Source organism: Bos javanicus, chromosome 17, assembly GCF_032452875.1.
Source record: "Bos javanicus breed banteng chromosome 17, ARS-OSU_banteng_1.0, whole genome shotgun sequence".
Classification (NCBI taxonomy): domain Eukaryota; kingdom Metazoa; phylum Chordata; class Mammalia; order Artiodactyla; family Bovidae; genus Bos; species Bos javanicus.
In genome coordinates, this window is record NC_083884.1 from 63,033,206 (window position 1) to 63,054,842 (window position 21,637).

Genomic DNA, 21,637 nt, shown 5'->3' on the forward strand with positions numbered 1-21,637 from the left:
GGGATAGCTGAAGGCTCTGCAAGGCAGCTTGCTCCATTCATGAGAACCACAGAGCTTCGAGTTGCTGCCTGCTGCCCCTGGGCTCTGTATCTCTGCAGGAGCCACAGACCTACGTCAATGATAGTCTGGAAAAGAGAGTATGGCGTTCCATCTTTTTAATGAACAGGGGTGACCGAAGATGCTATTTTATTAAAGGATTAACTAAATTTAAATCCCAGGAAGTTCTTCTCCCCACCTCCACCTCCCAAAGTGTATTTTCAGTCGGGGGACGGGAGGTGAGCAGCCCTCACGTTACAGAGGTAGGAAACACTGCTCCTGTACGTAGCGTGCGGACAGTACACAGCAGCTAGCCAACAGACTGATTCTGCAGTTCGGGGCTGTTGTGGTGAAAGTAAGTGCAGGGATGGAGTGTACCAGTAAGAGTGTGGCGTTTAGCAGCCATGATGGAGTCTCCCTTTACATTCAACAGTAATAACCTCATCAGGTGGCAAATGCCCTGTTTGGACTCCACAGGGAAGGGGCCACAGAGAATGCAGAGAGGGGTGAGGCAGTGGCAGCAAAAGACAGGGAAGGAGCCCTGGCCCATGAGTCGTGATGCCTGCGTTGCCGTCCCCTCTCTACACGGGTGTCGCTCTCCTCCTCTGAGCCGCGTGTGCTGTGGAAATCTATCACACGCGTGCTCCTAAAATCTGTCCCCCGCTAAGGGCTTCACCTGTAATCAGTGAGTAAGGTGAGACTGCCTCTCTCGTGAGTTTGGGAACTCTTGGTATTATTGCCCAGATGTAACTTCAGATTCCACCTCTAGCTCCTTTCCAAACAACCCTTTTCCCCTTCACGTTTTCAGCAAAGTACAACATGCATATAGTAAAGCATACAGACCTTAGGTGTATAGCCCACTGAAGCTTTTATCGGTACCTGTGTAACCACCATCCAGGTCAAGACAACCCATCGTCAGCACCCATAAATCTTCCTCCTGCACCCTCCCAGTCAGCGCACTGTTTCTTCCTCAAAAGCAAACCTCTCTTCTAACTTTTATCTCTTTTATCTCAAGTTTTGGAACCTTTTATAAAGAGAATCATACATTATAAATTGTTTTGTGTCTGGCTTTTGCTGAACATCAGTGTCTGAAAAGCTCACCCCCATTGTGGCATGAGAAGCAGTGTGCTCTTCGTGCTCTTGTGGCGTGCTGTACAGTATTGCAGGATGTGAGCATACCCATTCTGTTTTTATTGGTATTCAGATTGTTCCTGTGAGTGGCTTTTGTGGATAACGCTGCTGTGAACGCCCTGGTTGTCTTTCATGTACATTTCAGTCATTTATTACTGGGTCTGCACCTAAGAGTGGAACACCTGCATCAAAAGACACGTGTGTATTTCACTCGCTAGAAACTTGCCGAACAGTTTTCCAGAGGTGCACATCATCTTCCATTCCGGCCAGCAGTGAGAATCCTGGTTATTTTACATTGTCATCAAAACCTGATATTATTATTCTGTTACTATTATTTTTCTTAGCCATTCTGGTGAGAGTCTAATGGTGCCTTATTTTGTCTGCCTGTAGGTTTGTGTGTGCAACTTTTTATTCTGGAGAATTTCAGACAAACTCAGAATAGTACAATGACACGCCATGTACCCCACTGTCCATATCTACACACCATCCATCCCTGGCCAGCCCCATGACATCCACTTGCTCCCCTCTCATATTATTTTGAAGTAAAATCTGAAGTAAATCCCAGAATTTTTGTCATTTCATCTGTAAGTAAAGAATACTTTACAGATAAGAACTTTAAAAAACATAAACACAGGACTAGTACACCTAGAAAATTTAGCCATATTTCTTTAATGTCATCAGCTATCTAGTCAGCATTCAAGTTTTCAGTTATCTTAATAATATCATAATTGTTTTTCATATTTTTCTTTTGAGGCAAGATACAAATTAAAATGCGCCTGCATGTGGCAGTCGGGTCATATGTCTTTTAAGTCTCTTTTAATCTGTAGGCTCCCCTTTTGTTTTTTTCTTTTTGAAATTTATCTACTGAAGAAGCTGGACTGTTTGTCCTGTAGTTTCCCACATCTGGATTTTACCAACCGCATACCCTGAGTGCCATCTCCACTCTGTGTTTTCCTGTAAATTGGTGGCAGGTTCCAGAAGCATGGTCAGGTTCGGGGTGGGTTTGTCAGCTGGGGCTTGGCCCCCTCACCCCCCTTTGCTGTCTCCCCGAAAGCTGCACCAGAGCCAGCTGGAGCTGCAGGAGGTGCGGCTCTCCTACCGGCAGCTGCAGGTGAAGGTGGAGGAGCTGACCGAGGAGAGGAGCCTGCAGAGCTCTGCCGCCACCAGTGCGTCCCTGCTGTCCGAGATAGAGCAGAGCATGGAGGCCGAGGAGCTGGAGCAGGAGAGAGAGCAGGTGCTGGCGTGCCCCCGGCCCTCCCGCTCACCCCACGCCTGGGGTGCCGTGGTCTGCACGTGTGCAAGCCCCTCGGCCTGCTGGCTGAAGATGTCCTGAGGCGGCCTCTTAGGAAATGCTTGTTGACTAATCAGCCTCAGAACTCTGGTATTGACAGGGTTCTGGAACATTCGTGATCCACCTGATCGGCTTCTTTTCATATTACCCGTGACCACTCATTCCCCTAATTATATGGGGACTTCCTCCAAAAGTAACTGACTATATCAAGAAGTACTTTATGTGCAACTGGGAGGGACCTGAGGGCAGAGGATATAAGAACCGGGAGTCTGTGCAGTTGTGCGGGAGAAGGAAATGACAACCCAGTCCAGTGTTCTTGCCTGGAGAATCCCATGGACAGAGGGGCCTGGCCAGCTACAGTCCATAAGGTCGCAAAGAGTCGGACACAACTGAGCAACTAAGCACACGCAGTTGTACGGGGCCCAGAATAAGTACATGTTTCTTGGGACAAGTAATTAAAAAAAAAACCTTTCCTGGAACTAGACTCTTGGACTCGTGTGCTAGAGACAGACGGTGCTGGCCATCTCCCTGGAGCCCCTGCTGCTGCTGCTAAGTCACTTCAGTCGTGTCCGACTCTTAGCGACCCCATGGACTGCAGCCCACCAGGCTCCCCCGTCCCTGGGATTCTCCAGGCAAGAGGACTGGAGAGGGGTGCCATCGCCTTCTCCGCTCTGGAGCCCTAACCGGGGTAACTCTTTGCCGCAGCTGAGACTGCAGCTCTGGGAGGCCTACTGCCAGGTCCGTTATCTCTGCTCGCACCTGCGCGGAAGCGACAGCGCTGACTCGGCCGTCTCCACGGACTCCTCAATGGATGAGTCTTCAGAGACGTCATCGGCCAAGGACGTGCCAGCCGGCAGCTTGCGCACTGCCCTGAACGAGCTCAAGAGACTGATCCAGAGCATCGTGGATGGCATGGAGCCCACGGTAAGAGGCCGCACTGAGTGCTCCGGGCTCCGCAGGGCCTGGAGGCTGAAACCGAGTCCAGAGGGTGAGGTTAGCCCTGGAACCCGGAACCTAATAAAGTCTGCAAGAATGCCTTCTGAGCCCTTGTCGGAGCTCACTTCCCACAGGGGAGCAGGCACAGGGACTGATCAGCCCCCAGAGTCCCTCCCTGCAGGCTCAGGGTGAGGATGAGGCCTTGGGGCCTCGAGTGTGAGCACTTTCCTGGGAGGCTGTGAATGTAGAAATTTGGATCCTGGTAAAAACTGCAAGTTGCTCTTCTGTTGTCCACTGGTCCTGGTGGTGGAGGTAATCGTGAATAGGCAAACTTAAAAGATCTGAAGCTTTCTGCTCAAAGGCTAGACGTGAGCACGGAAAGTTGAAACGATCAACAGCCGGGCCTTTTAGAATTCCAGACACGGCTCCTCTGGTGCAGAAGAGGAACGTTCCCATGGGCAGACAGGCCTTTCTTCCAGCTTCGTGTCAGATTCCTGCCAGACTCCCCCTCCATTTACACCCACAGCTCGAGGGCTGTTGTTTCTCATCAGGTTCCTCCTCCTGCAGGATGGTTGCGTCTCTCTCCCCGTATTAGGTGAAGCTAGATGAAAAGGTGGCTGTCCTGCCAAGGTGGTTCGTGGGACGCGCTGTAGTGCGGAGGCTGGGCCAGCGTGGGAGAGCGAGCTGGTGGAGGGGTGTGCTCTTGGCGTGTGCAGTTTCCCTTCTCCAAAGCCTGAAACAAACTTCTAGTTATTGTCTGCACGTCGAAACTGAGCAAGACAGCCTCTCTTCTCTAACCTTCTGTTTCTTCGTTCTGCTTCTCTTTTTTTCTCCCATCCCCCCACCTTGCTCTTCCCCAAACTTAACCGTCTCCCTGCTCCCCTCCCCTCTTCATCTCTCCCATTAACCATCTCCCCACTCCCCTCCACTCTCACCACCTCTCTGCTTGGCCGGCTGACTCTGCTGTCAGAGCGCCCGGAGAATTGACGATGACTCCTTAGAAGAACAGATAAGGCAGACCAGTGAGGATTCGAGAGCCCTGAGGGAACTCATGGAGGGAGAGAGGGGTAAACTGAGGCAAAGCCTGGAAGAGCTGCAGCGGCTGCACAGTCAGGTGAGCACCCCCGTCCTCAGCCCAGTGCAGGATGTTCATGGGCTCCTGCTCCCTGGGACCCCTGTGAGTCCCCCTCTCCATGTCTCTCTGAGAAGGGCTCTCCTCTGATGGTCGGACTCTCAGGGGTAGTGACCTGAAGCTGAGATGAGCTGGGTGTCTTCAAGAGAAGTCAGTCCTCAGGTTTAGACCACAGTGAAATTGTTAGGAATGAGAATAGCCAAGGGACTTCCCTGGTGGTCCAGTTGCTAAGACTATGCGCCAACGCAAGGGGCCTAGGTTTGCTCCCTGGTCAGGGAACTAGATCCCTTATGCCACAACTAAAAAGATCCCTCCACAACTAAGAACAGCTCTCCATTTCCTTCAGGACTCCCAGCCCTCTACAGAGCCTGAATAACCATGTGGACTCTGATAGTTAAGAGTGCCACAGCTCCCAAGACACATTTAGAAGTTTGTCCAGCAGCTTCTGTGCAGGAAGTTTGCAAACCAGGGGACAGTTGATCCCTTGAGGGCCTGAGCTCTTTGTGAGTGCTGTCACCTCTGCCAGCCGTATTTCAGCTTTCGAGGCACGCACTGCTGCTTTTGCTGTTCCCTTCCTGTTTGATCGTGATCTCATCTCTCGAGAACACCAGAGAAGGACATCTGTATTCTCATCTGAAAAGTTTTAAAGGGCTTAGGAGCGGCCCCACCCAAAAAGGAGCTTCTAAAATCTACCTAGGAGATAAATAAAAGCTCTTCTTTTTGACTGAAGTCCTGTATGGAGGTTCTGTCCCATTTGCAGGGCACACCAGACAGGTACCCCTTTAAACCCTGCCCCCTTCTTTCCTTGTCCAAAGCTAGTCCTCCCTTCCTGCTACAGGAAGAGGTTGCTGAAAGATGGAATTTAAGCCGGGCTTTCACTTCATTCGGTATTTCTTAAATGTAATGGAACTTACAGAAATAAACTTCTGCCTTCGGGTTGTACCCATTAGACTTCCTGGTATTATTCTCTTGGAAGATACTGGGAGACAAGTCATCACTGCTCTCTTCTTTTTGTGAGTGACCAGATAAGAAGGGCAGAAGGATGCTACTGAAAGCTGTATCTTGTTCCTGACCAAGCCCTGGGGAGTAGGTTTGGACAGCCAAAAATACTCTTGTGCCTAAAACCTAAGACCCTCTGGTGGTCGTTTAGCCAGAAGGGTTGGCGGCAGGAGGGATCATACCTTCCAAACGGGTAGAATAAAATGCAAAAGAAAGTGGGCCTTAAAGTTATTTGGATTAATAAAAGCCGCTTTGTTGCTTCTAGAAGCCCGAGAGGGCATTATTTGACCCAGAAACATAAGGTAGAGGTTGCTGAGAGTCTACTATGGAACAATTAATATTTAGGAAGTCATCTCTACCAGAGAATTTTCCTTAAAAGTTCAACTGACAACTGATTTAGGTCAATTCCTATGGATTCCCTTTAAAAAAAAAACCTATCAAGCAGATGGTTACATTCAGTCCCACATAAGATACAGAGTTGGGCCTCTGCCAGGGCTTATGAGTACCCACAGGCTCAGTCAAAGCCACAGACCTCTCAGCCAAGTTGCGTCATCCAGGAGTGTCCCTTAGGAGGGACTCCGACTCCCGGGGCAGTGGGCGACGCAGGGGGAGTTGCCAGGGCTGTGGAAATGGCAGCCTCAGGGTGGGCAGGGGTGCCTCCTGCAGTTAGCTCAGTTCGTGCCTGTGCCCTGAGACCCTGAGAGGCTCAGGTGGATGTAAGATGAGGGGAGTCAGACCAGCTTCGTACCCTTTGCGGAGCCCAGCTCAGGTGACGTGGGGCTGAGGTCCAGCCTCCCCAACAGATGGTCCCACCTCCACTGCCACTGTTTTCCTACCTGAGTGTTCTCTTCTGTCCTGGAAACGAGGCCAGAGGTAAAAGGTGTGTGGGACCTTGATGGTGAAGTGCCCACACTTCCCCACCCCTCAGAAGCCTACCCAGATTCTAAACTAAAAGAGAGCCCAGGTTCTAATTAATCATCACCTGTTTGAGGCAAAGCCCCAAAGCCAGACCTGCAGACTTGCTCCTGCCCTTGTGCTGGCTGTGCCCGGCCCCCTCTGCCCCATCCCTGCAGCTCCCCAGGGAGGGCTGGCCATGGGGTCTGGAGCTGCTGCCCGGAGGCAGGAGGACCTGTGGGGCAACATGACAAGTAGTTCTCCCAAGCCAGTACACCAGGTCCTGGGAGGCAGAGTAAGAGAAACAGTCTCACCCCATCATTTGGCTCCTTTAGGCTTGACTGAAGCACATGCCAGTTACTCCAGGGACGTGAACACTCAGGGGAACGTGAGCCAGGAGCAGCTGAGGCTCTCACTGATGAGGTCTGGGTGCCCCCTCCTCTGAAATCTCAGCACGTTATGTCTCCTCCAGCCTCCCAGCCACTGTTCCCCTCAGAACTTCATTCTTTCACACCTTGCCTTTGGTCATCACTTCCCTAGCCACTCACCCTTCAGATGGTCTGGAGTGATCTTCTGAATCACGACTTGAAGGTGGGACACCCCTTGCAATATTCTCAAACCCTCATGGCCCCACGGTCTGGCTGTGTCCGACCGTCCAGCCTTTGCTCCTGTTTCTTTTTCACTGCCTCTGCTTTAGCAGAATTGAACGTAGGTTCCAGATGGGCGTGGCACGGGCTGCCCTTGCGTTCCCACAGCTGGGTCTTTTATCCCAGTCTTTCTCTCTCCCTGGAAGACTCCCCTGCACACACAGCCCTCCTCATCCTTCAAGTTCCTGATCAGGTTTCACTTCCTCCTCGAAACTCTCCTGCCTCCCTTGCTCAGGGAGTCCCCGGCCCTGCTTTGTCATGGTTACCCTCACTCCCTTCTCACCTTCCCCTTAGAGGCCTTAGAGGGCCGCCTGCACGGATAGGCTCCAGGTCAGGCACACCTCTCTGTCTTCTCTTGAAGCGCCTAGTGCATGCAGTGCCTTACCTAGAGCAGGCACTCAAATGATTGTCAGCCCCAGATGTATGACCTCAAGTTTCCTTTGATGCTGTTCAATTTCAAGGACACCCACCTTAATGGGAAAGAGTGGGTTTAGGGGTTGCTGTAACCTAAGTCAGCAGATAAACCAGCTGTTAACTGAAAGGTCCTCCGTGGAGGGGAGAGAAGGGGTGGCGCTTATACTCTGAGCTGGGCCCTTGAAGTTATTTATTTCATTTGATCCTCATGACAACTTGATGGCAGGGGATAGTTCCTTTTATTCCTTCTTTTTATCGAATTCATGTGCAACTCAGAGAGGGTAAATCCTTTGTCACTCCTAAGCTGGCGGTCTCTACCTTGGTCAGGTTTTCCAGGCCACAGCAAAAAGTTCTTGTGAAGTTTTATCTGGAGACTGTGACACGTTGGCATTTCCTGCCTAGCATGTAGTTTTATCTGTTGCCGACTCAGCTGGCAGAACACCTGGCTGGCTCGAGGCCATGTCAGGGCTCATTTGGTCTGAGGAGGGCTGGCTGTCTCTGCTAGGTGCTTTCTGGGTCTTGAGTTCTGGCTTATCAGGCTGCAGAACCTGCTAAGAATAGGGTGAGGCTGGACTTCTCACCTGATGCCTTGTCTGCCTCAGAGCTCACTGCACCTGCATGCCCTGGCCTCTGCGGATGCCCAGCACCCTGAGGCTCATCACCAGAGCTGTCCCCTTCATGGACGCACAGAGCACAAGCCCTGACATTCCCTCCCGCACACCTGAGAGTGCAGAGTCCACTGCATATAGTAACAAGTTGTCCCATATCCCTCTTGACTGGTGTGCGTCCTCTGATTTACTCCTGAGTGGCTGCTACCCCAGGAGCTGGCACCTCTGTTGTCTCAGCTTATAGAGCCAAAGGTATCTCAAGAGAAGCTTGATCTTCAGCCTTAGTCCTGGGGCGTTTGCTCAGCTTCACTGTCAAGGTGATCAGATCTAGGCCTCAAAGAGCAGAAAGGTGATGTCTTTCCCCTTGTGGGAGAGACAGATCTGCATGGATGGATCCTTCCTTGGAAAAATGTCAAAGGCATGTGTAATAGTTAATAAGAGGGCAGGGTCAGGCATCCTGACTCCAGTCTGATTCTATCGACTGTGAGAAGGAGGGTTCCCCGCCTTCCATTCATTCAACAAATATTTTTTGAAAGCTCTACCAGCCAGGGTTTCTGGTTGCAGACAACTGAAACTCACTCTGCTTAACTTGAGCAGAAAAATAATATACTGGAATTAAATCTGAAGCATCACAGAATCAATAGGCAGGCTGGAGAACTGAGCTCCAAAACAGGAAGGAGCCATGGGAAGTGGGGTGACAAAACCATTTGCTGTCCGTGCAGTAATCTCCCACTGGCCAGTGGTTTGCTGTGCCCCTTAGAGCTATAGCCCCAGGTAGGGGCCCAGGTACCTAGGAAAGGAGGTCTCTTCCTTTGGCTTCCTTAGTGGGTGGGCATGCTTTGCCTCCTGCCGAGGCCCATGCAACTAGGAATGCCCCAGATGGGAAGGAATTCTGGGTGCTTGACAAGCCCCAAAATGACAGCTGTCCACTGCACAGGCACTTGGGGATTAAGCATTGTTTCTGGTCAGGCTCTGAGACACACATATGGATAGGACATGCTTCTCGCCACGGCAGAACACAAGGTGTGTGAGAGGTCGCTGTGTACAGAGGGTGGGGTAAACTCTGGTTACTGAGGGAGCCACCAGGAGGGGCGCCTCACCACCGAAGGGTGACTCTCTGTGAGTGGACTCTGATGCCATTCACAGAGGCATGGACCATAGAGAAGGTAAGAGGCTTGAAGTGAAAGATGACAATGTTTTTCTGCCTAAATTCCCTGTGGCTTTGACCTGGGGAGCTGAAGGAAGAGGATGGGAAAGCCAGGCTGCGTCTAGTGCTGTAACAGAAACGGGAACCAGGTCCCAGGCTCTGGGGCCAGCCAGGGTCCGTGTGGGGCACAGGGCAGTGTTCCATGTCGAGTGGAAGATAACTGGAAACAAAACTCTAGTCCCTATCCCCCTAAATGTGTTCCCGGGCCCTGGTGCGCACGTGGCCTTCACTCAGCAGCTCCCAGAGAGTGCCTGCAGGTGAAGGAGGTGCCGTGGTGTGCACAGGGGGACCAGGCCCCGGCTGCAGCAGAGGAGTGAGCGCCCCGTCCACCGAACTCGAACTCCAGCTTCGCGTGTGGTCCCTCCCTCCTGGAGCGGGGGTGGGGGGGGTGGGGCAGCGGGAAGTCACCAGTCTGCCCCGCACAGGCCCTGAGCCCGCCTGGGCCTATTCTCTTCTCCCTCGGGAGGGAGACACACCAGGCCGGCAGCAGTGGTGCGCCGTGTTCATCCCCTTCGTCTCCCACTAGGTGACACTGCTGAGCGTGGAGATGACTGCCCTGAAGGAGGAGAGAGACCGACTCAGAGTGACATCTGAGGACAAGGAACCAAAGGAGCAGCTTCAGAAGGCCATCAGGGACCGAGACGAGGCCATCGCAAAGTGAGTGGGCACGACTTGTTTAACTGCAGGTATTAATAAATAACACGAGAATGTGCTCAGTCTTAGGTGTTAAATCATACAGAAGAATATAAAACTCAAAGAGTTTCCCTGCTACTCGGAATTTCTCACTCCCATCCCATCTTCCCGCACAGACACTACTGTTAAAAGTCGGGTATGCATTTTGTGCAGGTTTTTTACATACGTGTATGCAGGTGTATACGCAATACAGTTTTTGTGGACTTTTTAAAAAATCAGTGAGGTGATGCTCTCTACATGGGTTTTTGTTGTTGTTTTCACTTATATCTCAGCATTCCAGTTGCGTTACGCGTGCTCAGTTGCTTCAGTCGTGTTTGACTCTTTTCAACCCCATAGACTGGAGCCCACCAGGCTCCTCTGTCCGTGGAATGCTCCAGGCAAGAATACTGGAGTGGGCCAATCTCATTTTATATATACACACACACACATAATGTTTGTTGTTGTTTTTGTTTTACTATTCATCATAGACATTTTCAAGCATACACAAAAGTAGAAAACATAAGACGAATTCCGACCTACCTACCTCTCAGTTTCAGCGCTGATGAACAGCATGGCCAATGTAGTTTCATCTGTAGCCGTCCATTTCTCCCCCCTCCCCTTCTGGACCATGTTAAAGTGGATCACGAGACATATCATCTCATCCATAAACATTTTCACAGAAATCTCTACCAGAGAAAGACTCTTTATTGTAAAACACACGCCAGAAATATCACACATGAAAAAACTTCAATTTCTTAATATCATCCAGTATCCAGTGTTCAGATTTCCCCAGTTGTCCCGTAAATGTCTTTTTATACTTGATAAGAGTCAGATGCTAAAGTCCAGCATACTCTGTTTAGTTGTTATGTCCCAAAAGGTTGTAACTCTTCCCCCTGTCTTTTTTTTCGATTTGCATTTACTGAAGAAACCAGCTCTTTTTAATTCATAGTTTTCCTACATTCTGAGTTTGACTGCATCCCCAGAGTGTCACTGAACATTTTTCTTTGTCTTTGTTAATTTCTAGTAAACTGGGTCATTTTAAAATAATGTTTTGGACTTTCTCTGGCAGAGAAGAAATGCATAAACGCGTTCTTGTACATTCAAAACATTTGGCAGTACAAAGGCAAAGACCATATTTATTTCCCATCCTCCTGAAAATTATCTTTGTCACACATTCAATCTGTCCTGTTTATTGAATCTAAGGAGATAAAGGGTACTAAAATTGTATCTGCTTTGCAGGCTTTATAACACATTAATAACAACATTTGTGCATCACTTTACTGCTTACAAAGCATCCTTTAATCCTAGCCACAGCAAGAAGTAGAGCTTTTTAATCCCAATTTTACAGATGAGGGTGTTTCCCCAGGATCACAGCCAGTGCTGATCACTGGCCTTCACCTCAGTCTCAGGCTCCTTTGCCCTTACCTCAGGGCTACTTGGCAGAAAGCTAAAAGGAGCTTATTTAAAAGAATTTGTAAATAGATACTATTTGACTTTTTTAAGAAGTAATGTGACATTTTAATTTCTGACTCTAAGATTCCACACATCTTCCCCTTTTCATTTTCATATACCCTCCCTTCTGCTCTCTTCAGTAATTTCCATCATTTCCATTTTGGTTTTACGTTTGGGTCCCCTTTTCTGTCTGGTCAGAATCTCCTATCAAGTTGTCCTTCAATTTCCAGTTCATTTTGGAATTATCCTCGGTTAGAATCACAAACCTACACTATCTTTGCCATTCCTTATGGTTGTAGTTCAGCTCAGTCGTGTCCGACCCTTTGCGACCCCATGAACTGCAGCACACCAGGCCTCCCTGTTCATCACCAACTCCCGGAGTTGACTCAAACTCATGTCCATTAAGTTGGTGATGCCTTCCAACCATCTTATTCTCTGTCATCCCCTTCTCCTGCCCTCAGTCTTTCCCAGCATCAGGGTCTTTTCCAATGAGTCAACTCTTTGCATGAGGTGGCCAAAGTATTGGAGTTTCAGCTTCAGCATCAGTCCTTCCAGTGAATATTCAGGACTGATTTCCTTTAGGATGGACTGGTTGGATCTCCTTGCAGTCCAAGGGACTCTCAAGAGTCTTCTCCAACACCACAGTTCAAAAGCATCAATTCTTCGGCACTCAGCTTTCTTCACAGTCCGACTCTCACATCCACACATGACCACTGGAAAAACCATAGCCTTGACTAGACGGAAACTTTGTTGGCAAAGTAATGTCTCTGCTTTTGAATATGCTATCTAGGTTGGTCATAACTTTCCTTCCAAGGAGTAAGCATCTTTTAATTTCATGGCTGCAGTCACCATCTGCAGTGATTTTGGAGCCCCCCAAAATAAAGTCTGACACTGTTTCCACTGTTTCCCCATCTATTTCCCATGAAGTGATGGGACCAGATGGAAAAACCATAGCTTTGACTATATAGACCTTTGTCAGCAAAGGAATGTCTCTGCTTTTTAATACGCTGTCTAGGTTTGTCATAGCTTTTCTTCCAAGGAGCAAGAATCTTTTAATTTCATGACTTCAGTCACCATCTGCAGTGATTTTGGAGCCCAAGAAAATTAAGTCTATCACTGTTTCCATTGTTTCCCCAACTATTTGCCATGAAATGATGGGACCAGATGCCATAATCTTTGGTTTTTGAATGTTGAGTTTTAAGCCAGCTTTTTCACTCTTCTCTTTCTCCTTCATCAAGAGGCTCTTTAGTTCCTCTTCACTTTCTGCCATAAGGATGGTGTCATCTGCATCTGAGTTTATTGATATTTCTCCCAGCAATCTTGATTCCAGCTTGTGCTTCATCCAGCCTGACATTTCTCATGATGTACTCTGCATATAAGTCAAATAAGCAGGGTGACAATATACAGTCTTGATGTACTCCTTTCCTAATTTGGAACCAGTCCATTGTTCCATGTCTGGTTCTAGCTGTTGCTTCTTGACCTGCATACAGGTTTCACAGGAGGCAGGTAAGGTGGCCTGGTATTCCCATCTCTTGAAGAATTTTCCACAGGTTGCTGCTGTCCATACAGTCAAAGGCTTTAGTGTAGTCAATGAAGCAGAAGTAGATGTTTTTCTGGAACTCTCTTGCTTTCTCTGTGATCCAACGGATGTTGGCAATTTTATCTCTTGTTCCTCTGCCTTTTCTAAATCCAGCTTGAACATCTGGAATTTCATAGTTCATGTACTGTTGAAGCCTGGCTTGGAGAGTTTTGAGCATTATTTTGCTAGTGTGTGAGATGAGTGCAATTATATGGTAGTTTGAACATTCTTGGGCATTGCCTTTTTGGAGGATTGGAATGAAAACTGACCTTTTCCAGTCCTGTGGCCACTGCTGCATTTTCCAAATTTGCTGGCATATTGAGTACAGCACTTTCACAGCATCATCATTTAGGATTTGAAATAGCTCAACTGAAATTCCATCACCTCCACTAGCTTTGTTCATAGTGATGCTTCCTAAGGCCCACTTGACTTCGCACTCCAAGATGTCTGGCTCTAGGTGAGTGATTACACTGTTCTGATTATCTGGATCATTAAGATCTTTTTTGTATAGTTCTTTGTATTCTTCCCACCTCTTCTTAATATCTTCTGCTTGTGTTAGGTCCATACCATTTCTGTCAGTTGTGCCCATCTTTGCATAAAATGTTCCCTTGGTGTCTCTAAATTTCTTGAAGAGATCTCTAGTCTTTCCCACTCTATTATCTTCCTCTATTTCTTTGTATTGTTCACATAGGAAGGCTTTCTTTATCTCTCCTTGCTATGCTTTGGAAGTCTGCATTTGGATGGGTTTATCTTTCCTTTTCTCTTTTGCCTTTCGCTTCTCTTTTCTCGGCTATTTGCAAGGCCTCCTCAGACAACCAGTTTGCCTTTTTGCATTTCTTCTTCTTGCGGATGGTTTTGATCACCACCTCCTATACAATGTTATGAACCTCTGTCCATAGTTCTTCAGGCCCTCTATCAGATCTAATCCCTGGAACCTGTTTGTTACTTCCACTGTAAGGGACTTGATTTAGGTCGTTCCTTAATGGCCCAGTGGTTTTCCCTATTTTTTCAATTTAAGTCTGAATTTTGCAATAAGGAGTTCATGATCTGAGCCACAGTCAGCCCCTGGTCTTGTTTTTGCTGACTGTATAGTTTCTCCATCTTTGACTGCACAGAACGTAATCAGTCTGATTTCGGTATTGACCATCTGGTGATATCCATGTGTAGTATCGTCTCTTGTGTTGTTGAATAGCAGTGTGGTATTTTGGAGTGAGACCATACTATTACGAATAACAAAGCGTGAAATTGTGTCAAACAATTAGGGAATAAAATGGTAAAATTGGGGTGCTAATTGTGGAAGCCCAGTAAGTTAGAAGTAGAGTCTGGTTTGACAGCTTCTCTGAGCTAGAGAAACAAGAGAGCTAGCCATCAGGCTCTGACCACCCTCTGCCATCTATCTGCACAGGAGGTGGGGGATACAGCCAGAGAAAGTGCCAGGGTGTAGGAGAGCAGAAGAAACAAGTTGTCCAGTCCCCTCCATTAAAATGAGTGCACCTAGCTCCAACACCTGGGTGACAGGAAATTACAAGTCTCCATGGAACCTTGAAATGCATGCCCTTGCCTGCTGCCCTCGACGGAGGCCGAGTCAGCCTCCTGGGGTCTGGCTGAACAGATTAGTGAGTTCTCCCTCCTGAGTAGGAAAGGTTTTGGAGTGAGGCCCTGTCCTTCCTGGCCCTGCCTTTGGAGTGTTAGATCACTCCAGGAGGGCTCTTTTTCTGTCCCTCACAAATGAAATTCTGGGTTTACAGAATTCAGACGAGACCTAAGGAATCATGGAAGTGTGGGGCAACCATACATTTGTGTAGGGCCGAGGATCCCAGAGACGGGGGAGCCTGATGGGCTGCCGTCTATGGGATCGCACAGAGTCAGACATGACTGACATGAAGTAGCAGCAGCAGTATGAGTTTTATATACATCGTCTCTGATCTTGGCTGCATTTTAGAATTTTCCCCGCCCCCAACCCCAGGGCCCTCTCCAGAACATTTCTTCAGGCCCCAAACCTCTGGATTTGGGGCAGCTCCTACCCCATGATTCTAATATGCAATAAGGGTGAGACTCGCCCCCAAGAAGAATAACTTCCCTCTCTCCACTGGACAGCAAAAACCTTAAGGTGTTCAGAAAAGTTAACAATTTTATCTCCTTGCAGGTGAAAGGTCCTCAGTGAAAAGAAATCCCAGGGTGGCATCTACCTTACACAGGCAGAGGGCTCAGTTGCTAGTAGTTTCATTTATACAAGGGATTCGCCTAACCCTTTGAAATATTCCTTTTTAAAACTGATTAATGTATTGTTCAGGGGCTTCTACAGCTTTAAGTTTTCCTTGTTTTGTGCTTTCTCATGAATGAGCTCCAAGATGCCCTACTGAGCAAACGTTCCGAGGGTGCCGTCCCAGGCTGTGACTGACACCTAGGCCCCCAAGGTGGGCCCAGCTCGAGGGCTTTCCGGAAGGAAAGGGTTCCCCTGTGTGCCCGGCGGGCCGCAGCTGCCCCTGGACCTGTGCCCCTCTGGCTGCGGCGTTAGTCAGCACATTCCGGAGTCTTCAGGCTGCTCGTGGCGCCACCTGCCGGGAGACGCCTGTAAGCTCAGGAGGCTTCCCTGCCGCGGGGCGCCGGGGGTTTGCGCTGACTTTCCAGGACCGTGGGATGGGCCCGCCGGGCGTCCGTGGCAACCGGCGCCAGGCAAGGATTTCCGCCTCTCGCGACCAGCCAATGGCAGCAGCCGTGACGCTTGCGGCGCTTGAGACACCGGCGTTCATTGGCCAGGCTCGGCTCCTGTCCAGGCAGCCGCAGTGTGGGTGGGCGGACCCTCTGCGAGCAGCCGGGAGAGTCCGGGATGGGTGGGTGGGGCGCCGGCACGGAGCCCCGGCGTGTCAAGGGAGGTGACCAACTGCCCGGTGGACTTGAGGCCACAGTGCTGGTCGCGCGGTAGCCCGAACGGTTCACCCCAACTTCCTTCTGGTCGAGCTTGGCTGTGACGGGGGCTGGGCAGCCTCTGAGGGTGCGTCCTCACAAGGCCATGCGCATTGGTCTACGGCCCTGGGTGATGAGAGCCGTCTTAGTTTTAACTTTTCATGTGAAAGGTATCAGTCCCTGAAAGGCTAAATACTCATTTGGCAGCAGGACAACCACTGCCACCTTATAGAAGGTACCCAGCCAAGGCTCTGCCACTTTATTCCCATTACCTGTGTCCCTCCAAAGTTACTTTTTGCATTGAACCACCATGGTTTAGGAATGCTGGGGAAGGTGAACAAAGTATGTAAAACACATCAAAATGTGAAAATACAAAATGCAGAAGTGTGGGAGCAATTACTCATCAATGGTCATCATCCCAAGAGAACCAAGTAGACATTTTTGGGTGTGACCTTCAAATATACACCGGCAGGTTTTCTTGTACAAAGCTAGTATCTATGTGACCTTGTCTCTTGGTTCTTTTTTACACTCAGCATAAATCACGAGTGTTTCCCCACTGTCAGTAAATATTCAACATTGTGGTTGTTACTGGGAGGTGACTGTATTCCATCATATAATCTCCCACAGGTCCCCTAATTGGCTACAGTGATTAGCTGAGCTGTGCAGCACTGTGTGGCTGCCAGTGCACACACCCTCAAAAGAGGGGGTTGCTAGTAGAAAGGGGGCACCAATGGGTTAAGTCCAACTTCCATGGGGACTGGTCTTTTGGGGGAAAGATGAAGGCAGCAGCCCCTTAGTGCTGTGAGAGGTCTTTGATCTCTGGGTTCCAGTCCTGATTTAAGTATCCTCTGTTAATCACTTTAAGATGGCGGTCAGATAATCCTTTCACCTACAGCTTGTTTATGAAAGTTGAGAAAATGTGTATGAAAGCATGTTGCACAACTTTCCAGTCCTCTAGAAGTAACACTGTAGTTACAGTTAGTTTGTTGTGAGCTTGGGGTCAGAGACTGTTTCCTTATCCCGTGGATGCCAGGTGCCCCGGGCAGAGGACCTGATGCTCTGGCACAGGGTGTCTGCGCTCACCCCAGCCTGTGTGTTTCCAGGAAGAACGCTGTGGAGCTGGAACTCGCCAAGTGCAAGATGGACATGATGTCTCTCAACAGCCAGCTGCTGGATGCCATTCAGCAGAAACTGAACCTCTCGCAGCAGCTTGAGGCTTGGCAGGTAAAGGAGTCTGTGAACCCAGCCTGAGTGTAAGGATGGGTTTGTTACTGGAGGGTCCCGTGTGTGCAGGTGAGCAGTGATTCGTCTTCACTGGGTGAGAGTTGGGGTTCCAGGCCCCAGGCCCTGAGTGCCTGGAGGAAGCTGCTCTCAAGAGCGAGGAACCCGGCTGTGCCGACCTCCAGGCTTGAACAGGGGCCTCCTTCAGCCGCTTGCCTTGGCTTTGATACTGCTGTCAATGCTAAGGGCCCAGGAAGCCCTGTATAACTGACTGGATTACTGGATGCATGTCATTCCGACACCCTTGGGTTGTTAGCGGCTGCTGCTCTTCCCTTTCTCAGAGGCCAGCTTCCTTCTTCCACAGAGCACCGTCCTGGCGCAGGTCTGGGGAAAGTGAGTCAGTGTGTCTGTCTCTAGCACCACAGGTGTCAGAGTCCAGTCAGCCTGCCCTGTCCCAGGCCCCGATGCGCTCCCCACTGGGCCAGGGCCACGACTTGCTTTTTGTTAATGAGATTGCTGCTGCTGCTAAGTCACTTCAGTCGTGTCCGACTCTGTGCAACCCCATAGACGGCAGCCCACCAGGCCCCACCGACCGTGGGATTCTCCAAGCAAGAACACTGTAGTGGGTTGCCATTTCCTCCTCCAATGCATGAAAGTGAAAAGTGAAAGTGAAGTTGCCTAGTCGTGTCCAACTCTTAGTGACCCCATGGACTGCAGCCCACCAGGCTCCTCCATCCATGGGATTTTCTAGGCAAGAGTACTGGAGTGGGTTGCCATTGCCTTCTCCATTAATGAGATTAGGGAAGTACAATTTCAGGATATGGGTGTAACCATTCACGTTTCTCCCCAACAAATCCTAACTGGACAGATGAAAAGACCCCTGCAGCTTTCCGAGGCAAGCCCCTCGCAGGGGGCAGCTTACAAGTGACTGTTCCTGCAGGGCCCTGCCCAGCTGGCTGCAGGCACGCCAGGGTCCCCCCACCCCAAGAGCTGTTCCCCGCCTCCCAGACCGCTGTGTCCTGGCTCACTGCGTCTGTTCTTCTCTTTTCTCTCGGCTACAGTTTGCTTCCTCAGGGCTTTTTACTATCTGGCTCCTTTGGTTTCTGATCTAGTGGCCTTTCTCAGTTCCCGTATCAACAGCTTTAGTTGTACACCCCTCCTGCCTTTGAGGTGAGCTCAAGCCCTCATCCCCTCACCTCTCCCCTCCCGCCATCACGGTCCTGCCCCGCTGCCTCCCTTGTGGTCACCATGTCGTGTGTCGGTGCCGGCGTCATCTCATCCAGTGTGCCATGCCATCGCTCCCCGGCCTCCCGCTCCCTCCACCGTCACGTCCATGAGCGCGGCAGCACGTGGCCCGGTCTTGACAGGCTGACCCGGCCAACGCTGGTTTCTTGGTTCCACCTCCTCACAAGGGGGCTGTTTTATGGATGTGACCCAGCATGGAGTTACAAGCAGCTTGTGTGTGTATCAAGTTATGACGTGATAGATTTCATGGAATTCTTTTGCTGAATCTTACAGTATAAAAAAAATGCAGTTTGGGGTGTATCAGAAAAAACACTGGCAGCTTTGAAAGGGTTTCTCTCTGAAGGACCTCGTGACGTTCCTGAAGTTGCATTTAATGTAGGTCTTATGGCGCGCGTCCCAAGAACAGAGCACTGGGCTGAGGATTTGACAGTGGGACCTTCAAAGTGAGGACCGTGTCACTTGACGAGGAGGGGGTGTAGGTGGGAAGTTGTATGTGAAGAAGGGGCGGGGAGGAAGGCAGCAGAGCGGGACGTGAGTAAGGGGTCTGCCCGCCGCCACCTGGTGACACGCTCAGGAAACTACAAAGACACCTGAGTGACCGCAAGCTTAGGTGTGTGGGAGGTGATGGACAAGCTGGTCAGCCAGCGGCCCAGCCGGCCCACTTCCTGTGCTCACCGAGGGCGCGGCTGCTCCAACCTCAGGAGCACCCGCCCCGCACAGCCTCCACATCTGTGCATGTGGACGCTCACTCCGGCATTCAGCCCGTGGCTCAGTCTTTTCACCAGGACATCCCAGAGCCCACCCTCCCCACCAGCTTTAGGGTAAAGCAGCCGGGCAGATGCTTGTGTTTCTGGCTGATGTTACTAGAGACAGGGCTGCTTGTTTCTAAACCAGGACTTTTCATGGTCTGTTAGCGGCCCTGTCCTGCACAGACTCAGTCCAGTGAGGAGAGCGGAGCCGCTCTGTCCAGCAGCTGCCGTGGGGTAAGAGCTGGTTCTGTGAGGCAAAGTCGGGGTGGAGGCAACATCTACTCTGCAGTTAGCTTGCCGGAGGGGGAGGCGTGGCGACCTCACTGAGGAAGCACCGAGGCTGGAGCGTGACAAACCTCGAACATGGCGACTCCCCAGCCTCCACCAAACAGGGGCCCATCCGTGGGGGCTGAGCGTGGATGGTAGTTGGCGAGGATGCAGCAGGGAGCCTCGATCTTGCACACGGGCCTGCCAGGGGCTCATGGGCGCCAGCAGCTCAGGCTGGCAGGAGTCTGAAGGGGGCAGAGAGGCGAGAAAAGCCAGGCTGTGAGGCTGGAGAGCTGGTGGTGGCCTCGGCTACCCTGGGGCTGCAGGAGTGGGACCAGGTGAGAGGGGAGCACTCAGCCCGAGACACACAGGAAGCAGGGTCGAGAGGGCTGCCCACAGGCTGAGCAGGGCTAGGGGTGACAGACAGGCACCAGCGGCAGCTGCTCCCAGGGCCACAGGGACACAGCTGGTCCCGGGTCGGCCCGGGAGTAACACCGCGCAGCCAGCCAAGCCCCGGGAGACCAGGAGGGCGGTGCTTCTTGGTCTCGGGTCAGGGCAGCCGTGGCCGCAGCCGCTCACCCACGTCCCTGCCATTCTCTCCTCTCGTGCTGCCCCGCTCCGCCGCCTCCCCAGCCCATCCGCGCCAGGTCAGCATCCTCACCCCACCCGTCTGCCCGCAGGATGACATGCACAGGGTCATTGACCGGCAGCTGATGGACTCGCACCTGAAGGAACGGAGCCGGCCTCCCGCCACCCTCGCCCGGGCCCCGGGCCTGGGGCGTGGGGACGAGCCCAGCACCGCCGAAGGCAAACGGCTCTTCTCGTTCTTCAGGAAGATTTAAACCGGGAGGAGTCAGGCCAGCGAGGACAGGCACACTGACGCCGACTCAAATAGAGGCGTGGGCCGGGCCCCAGGGCAGCACGTGTGCCCACCGGTCCTGCCGCGCTGGGCCCGGCTCAGCGGCCGCACTGCCCACTCGCCTGGGGGCCGCGTCCTCGGGAGGCCCCGCCGCCTCTGAAGGCAGCTCTCACCGGGGCGGCCCGAGCCATGTCCCTACTGCCGGGCCCGTCCTGGGGTCCACCACCGCGGAGCGGGGCTCAGGCTGCTTCCAGAGTGGCTGCCGTGCCCGGCTCCAGGCACTGCTGCCCTTGAGCAGGGAGAGAAGCGGAGGCCCACTCTACGCACCGAGGCCACAGCTGCCCACCGCGGGGGGCCTCCTCCTGCTGGGTACCAGGCCCGGGCCTGGATCCCGTCCTCCCACAGCCCCGGCCCAGGAGGCGGCCCCTCACCCACGTGCATGCACCTCCAGGCCCCGGCCTGTGGGCCTGACAGCTGGCTCTTCGGCCACAGCGGGCCCGGCCACGGCTGAGGCCGTCCCCAGCCTCAGAGGAAGCTGCCTCCCCGCGCTCTGCTGCAGGCCTTCCTCCTCGGCAGGGCCCTCTGCAGGCTCAGCCCTCTCCCCTTCCCGGTGCCGGGCAGAGGGCATTCCAGCCCCCCCAGCCCCCCGCATACCCAAGTTCTCGGCTCGGCCGAGCACGTCCAGGCCACAGGACGGCTCCAAAGGGGTCTGCGCTCAGCCATGCCGCCAGGCAGCATCAGCTCCACAGGGTGGACGTCTCCAGAAACTGCCCACCAGGCCCACGGAAGGTCACCCCAGCAACCTCCCACTCCTGCTCATCCTCAGCAACCGCTTCACCTTCTCTGCTGAGGCCCTGACTCGGGACTCAGAGGCACCGGGCTGAGGCCGCCCTCAAGCTGCTTTACAAGGATCATCTTCCTCCCTCACGGGGAAAGCACAGCAGGGATGAGTGGAAAGAATGTACCTACAGATATGTACAGACGCAGTGCTGTACAGACACAGTGCTGTAATTTTGTATGTAGCAACCATGTAAATACATGTATGGATTTTATAATATACATATTATATATGAATCTATAAAGGCATATTTTTAGAAAAACAGCACACCACTGCTTCTTTTGAAAATAGTCTAAGAATAAAATGAATTTCTACAGAGCTTCCCGCCTCAGTCACTGGGTACCTGGGTGGTGTCTGGGCAGAAGGCAGAGTATAGTTTCTATCCGCTGGCTGGTTATGCAAAGGCAGAGTCCTCCACGCACCTGGGGGGGTCACCTCATGTTGGCACCAAGTCAGTGGACTCAGCCAGGAAGAGGCGTGCGCACACCCTCCACCCGGAGAGTGAAGGCAGGCATCAGGGACAGCTGTTCTGTGAGCTGTGACCCAAGGTGCC

At 51.6% G+C, this 21,637-nt stretch overlaps 1 protein-coding gene and 1 long non-coding RNA gene across 4 annotated transcripts in view; one reads left to right on the top strand and one right to left on the bottom strand.

Moving 5' to 3' along the window:
• The window catches only part of BICDL1 (BICD family like cargo adaptor 1), an 80,126-nt gene extending 58,724 nt beyond the window's left edge, over positions 1 to 21,402 (top strand). Inside the window, exons 5-11 of one of the 3 annotated variants that reach the window (XR_009730417.1) lie at positions 2,222 to 2,401; positions 3,164 to 3,382; positions 4,365 to 4,508; positions 9,822 to 9,952; positions 17,009 to 17,129; positions 18,188 to 18,296; positions 20,068 to 20,152. Coding sequence is in view for 2 of the 3 variants with exons in the window: in XM_061385011.1 (XP_061240995.1) it covers positions 2,222 to 2,401; positions 3,164 to 3,382; positions 4,365 to 4,508; positions 9,822 to 9,952; positions 17,009 to 17,129; positions 20,068 to 20,229 (957 nt within the window). In the remaining variant the exon portion in view is untranslated. Of the gene's footprint in view, positions 1 to 2,221; positions 2,402 to 3,163; positions 3,383 to 4,364; positions 4,509 to 9,821; positions 9,953 to 17,008; positions 17,130 to 18,187; positions 18,297 to 20,067 lie in introns of all 3 variants that reach the window. The other 2 variants (XM_061385011.1, XM_061385012.1) reach the window with 2 other exon arrangements.
• LOC133228937 (uncharacterized) lies at positions 1,817 to 7,729 on the bottom strand. Its single transcript, XR_009730423.1, has 2 exons — positions 6,968 to 7,729; positions 1,817 to 6,380 (listed from the first exon to the last, which is right to left on the bottom strand). It is a non-coding gene; the product is annotated as an uncharacterized LOC133228937 (long non-coding RNA).
• Positions 21,403 to 21,637: the final 235 nt, after the last annotated feature.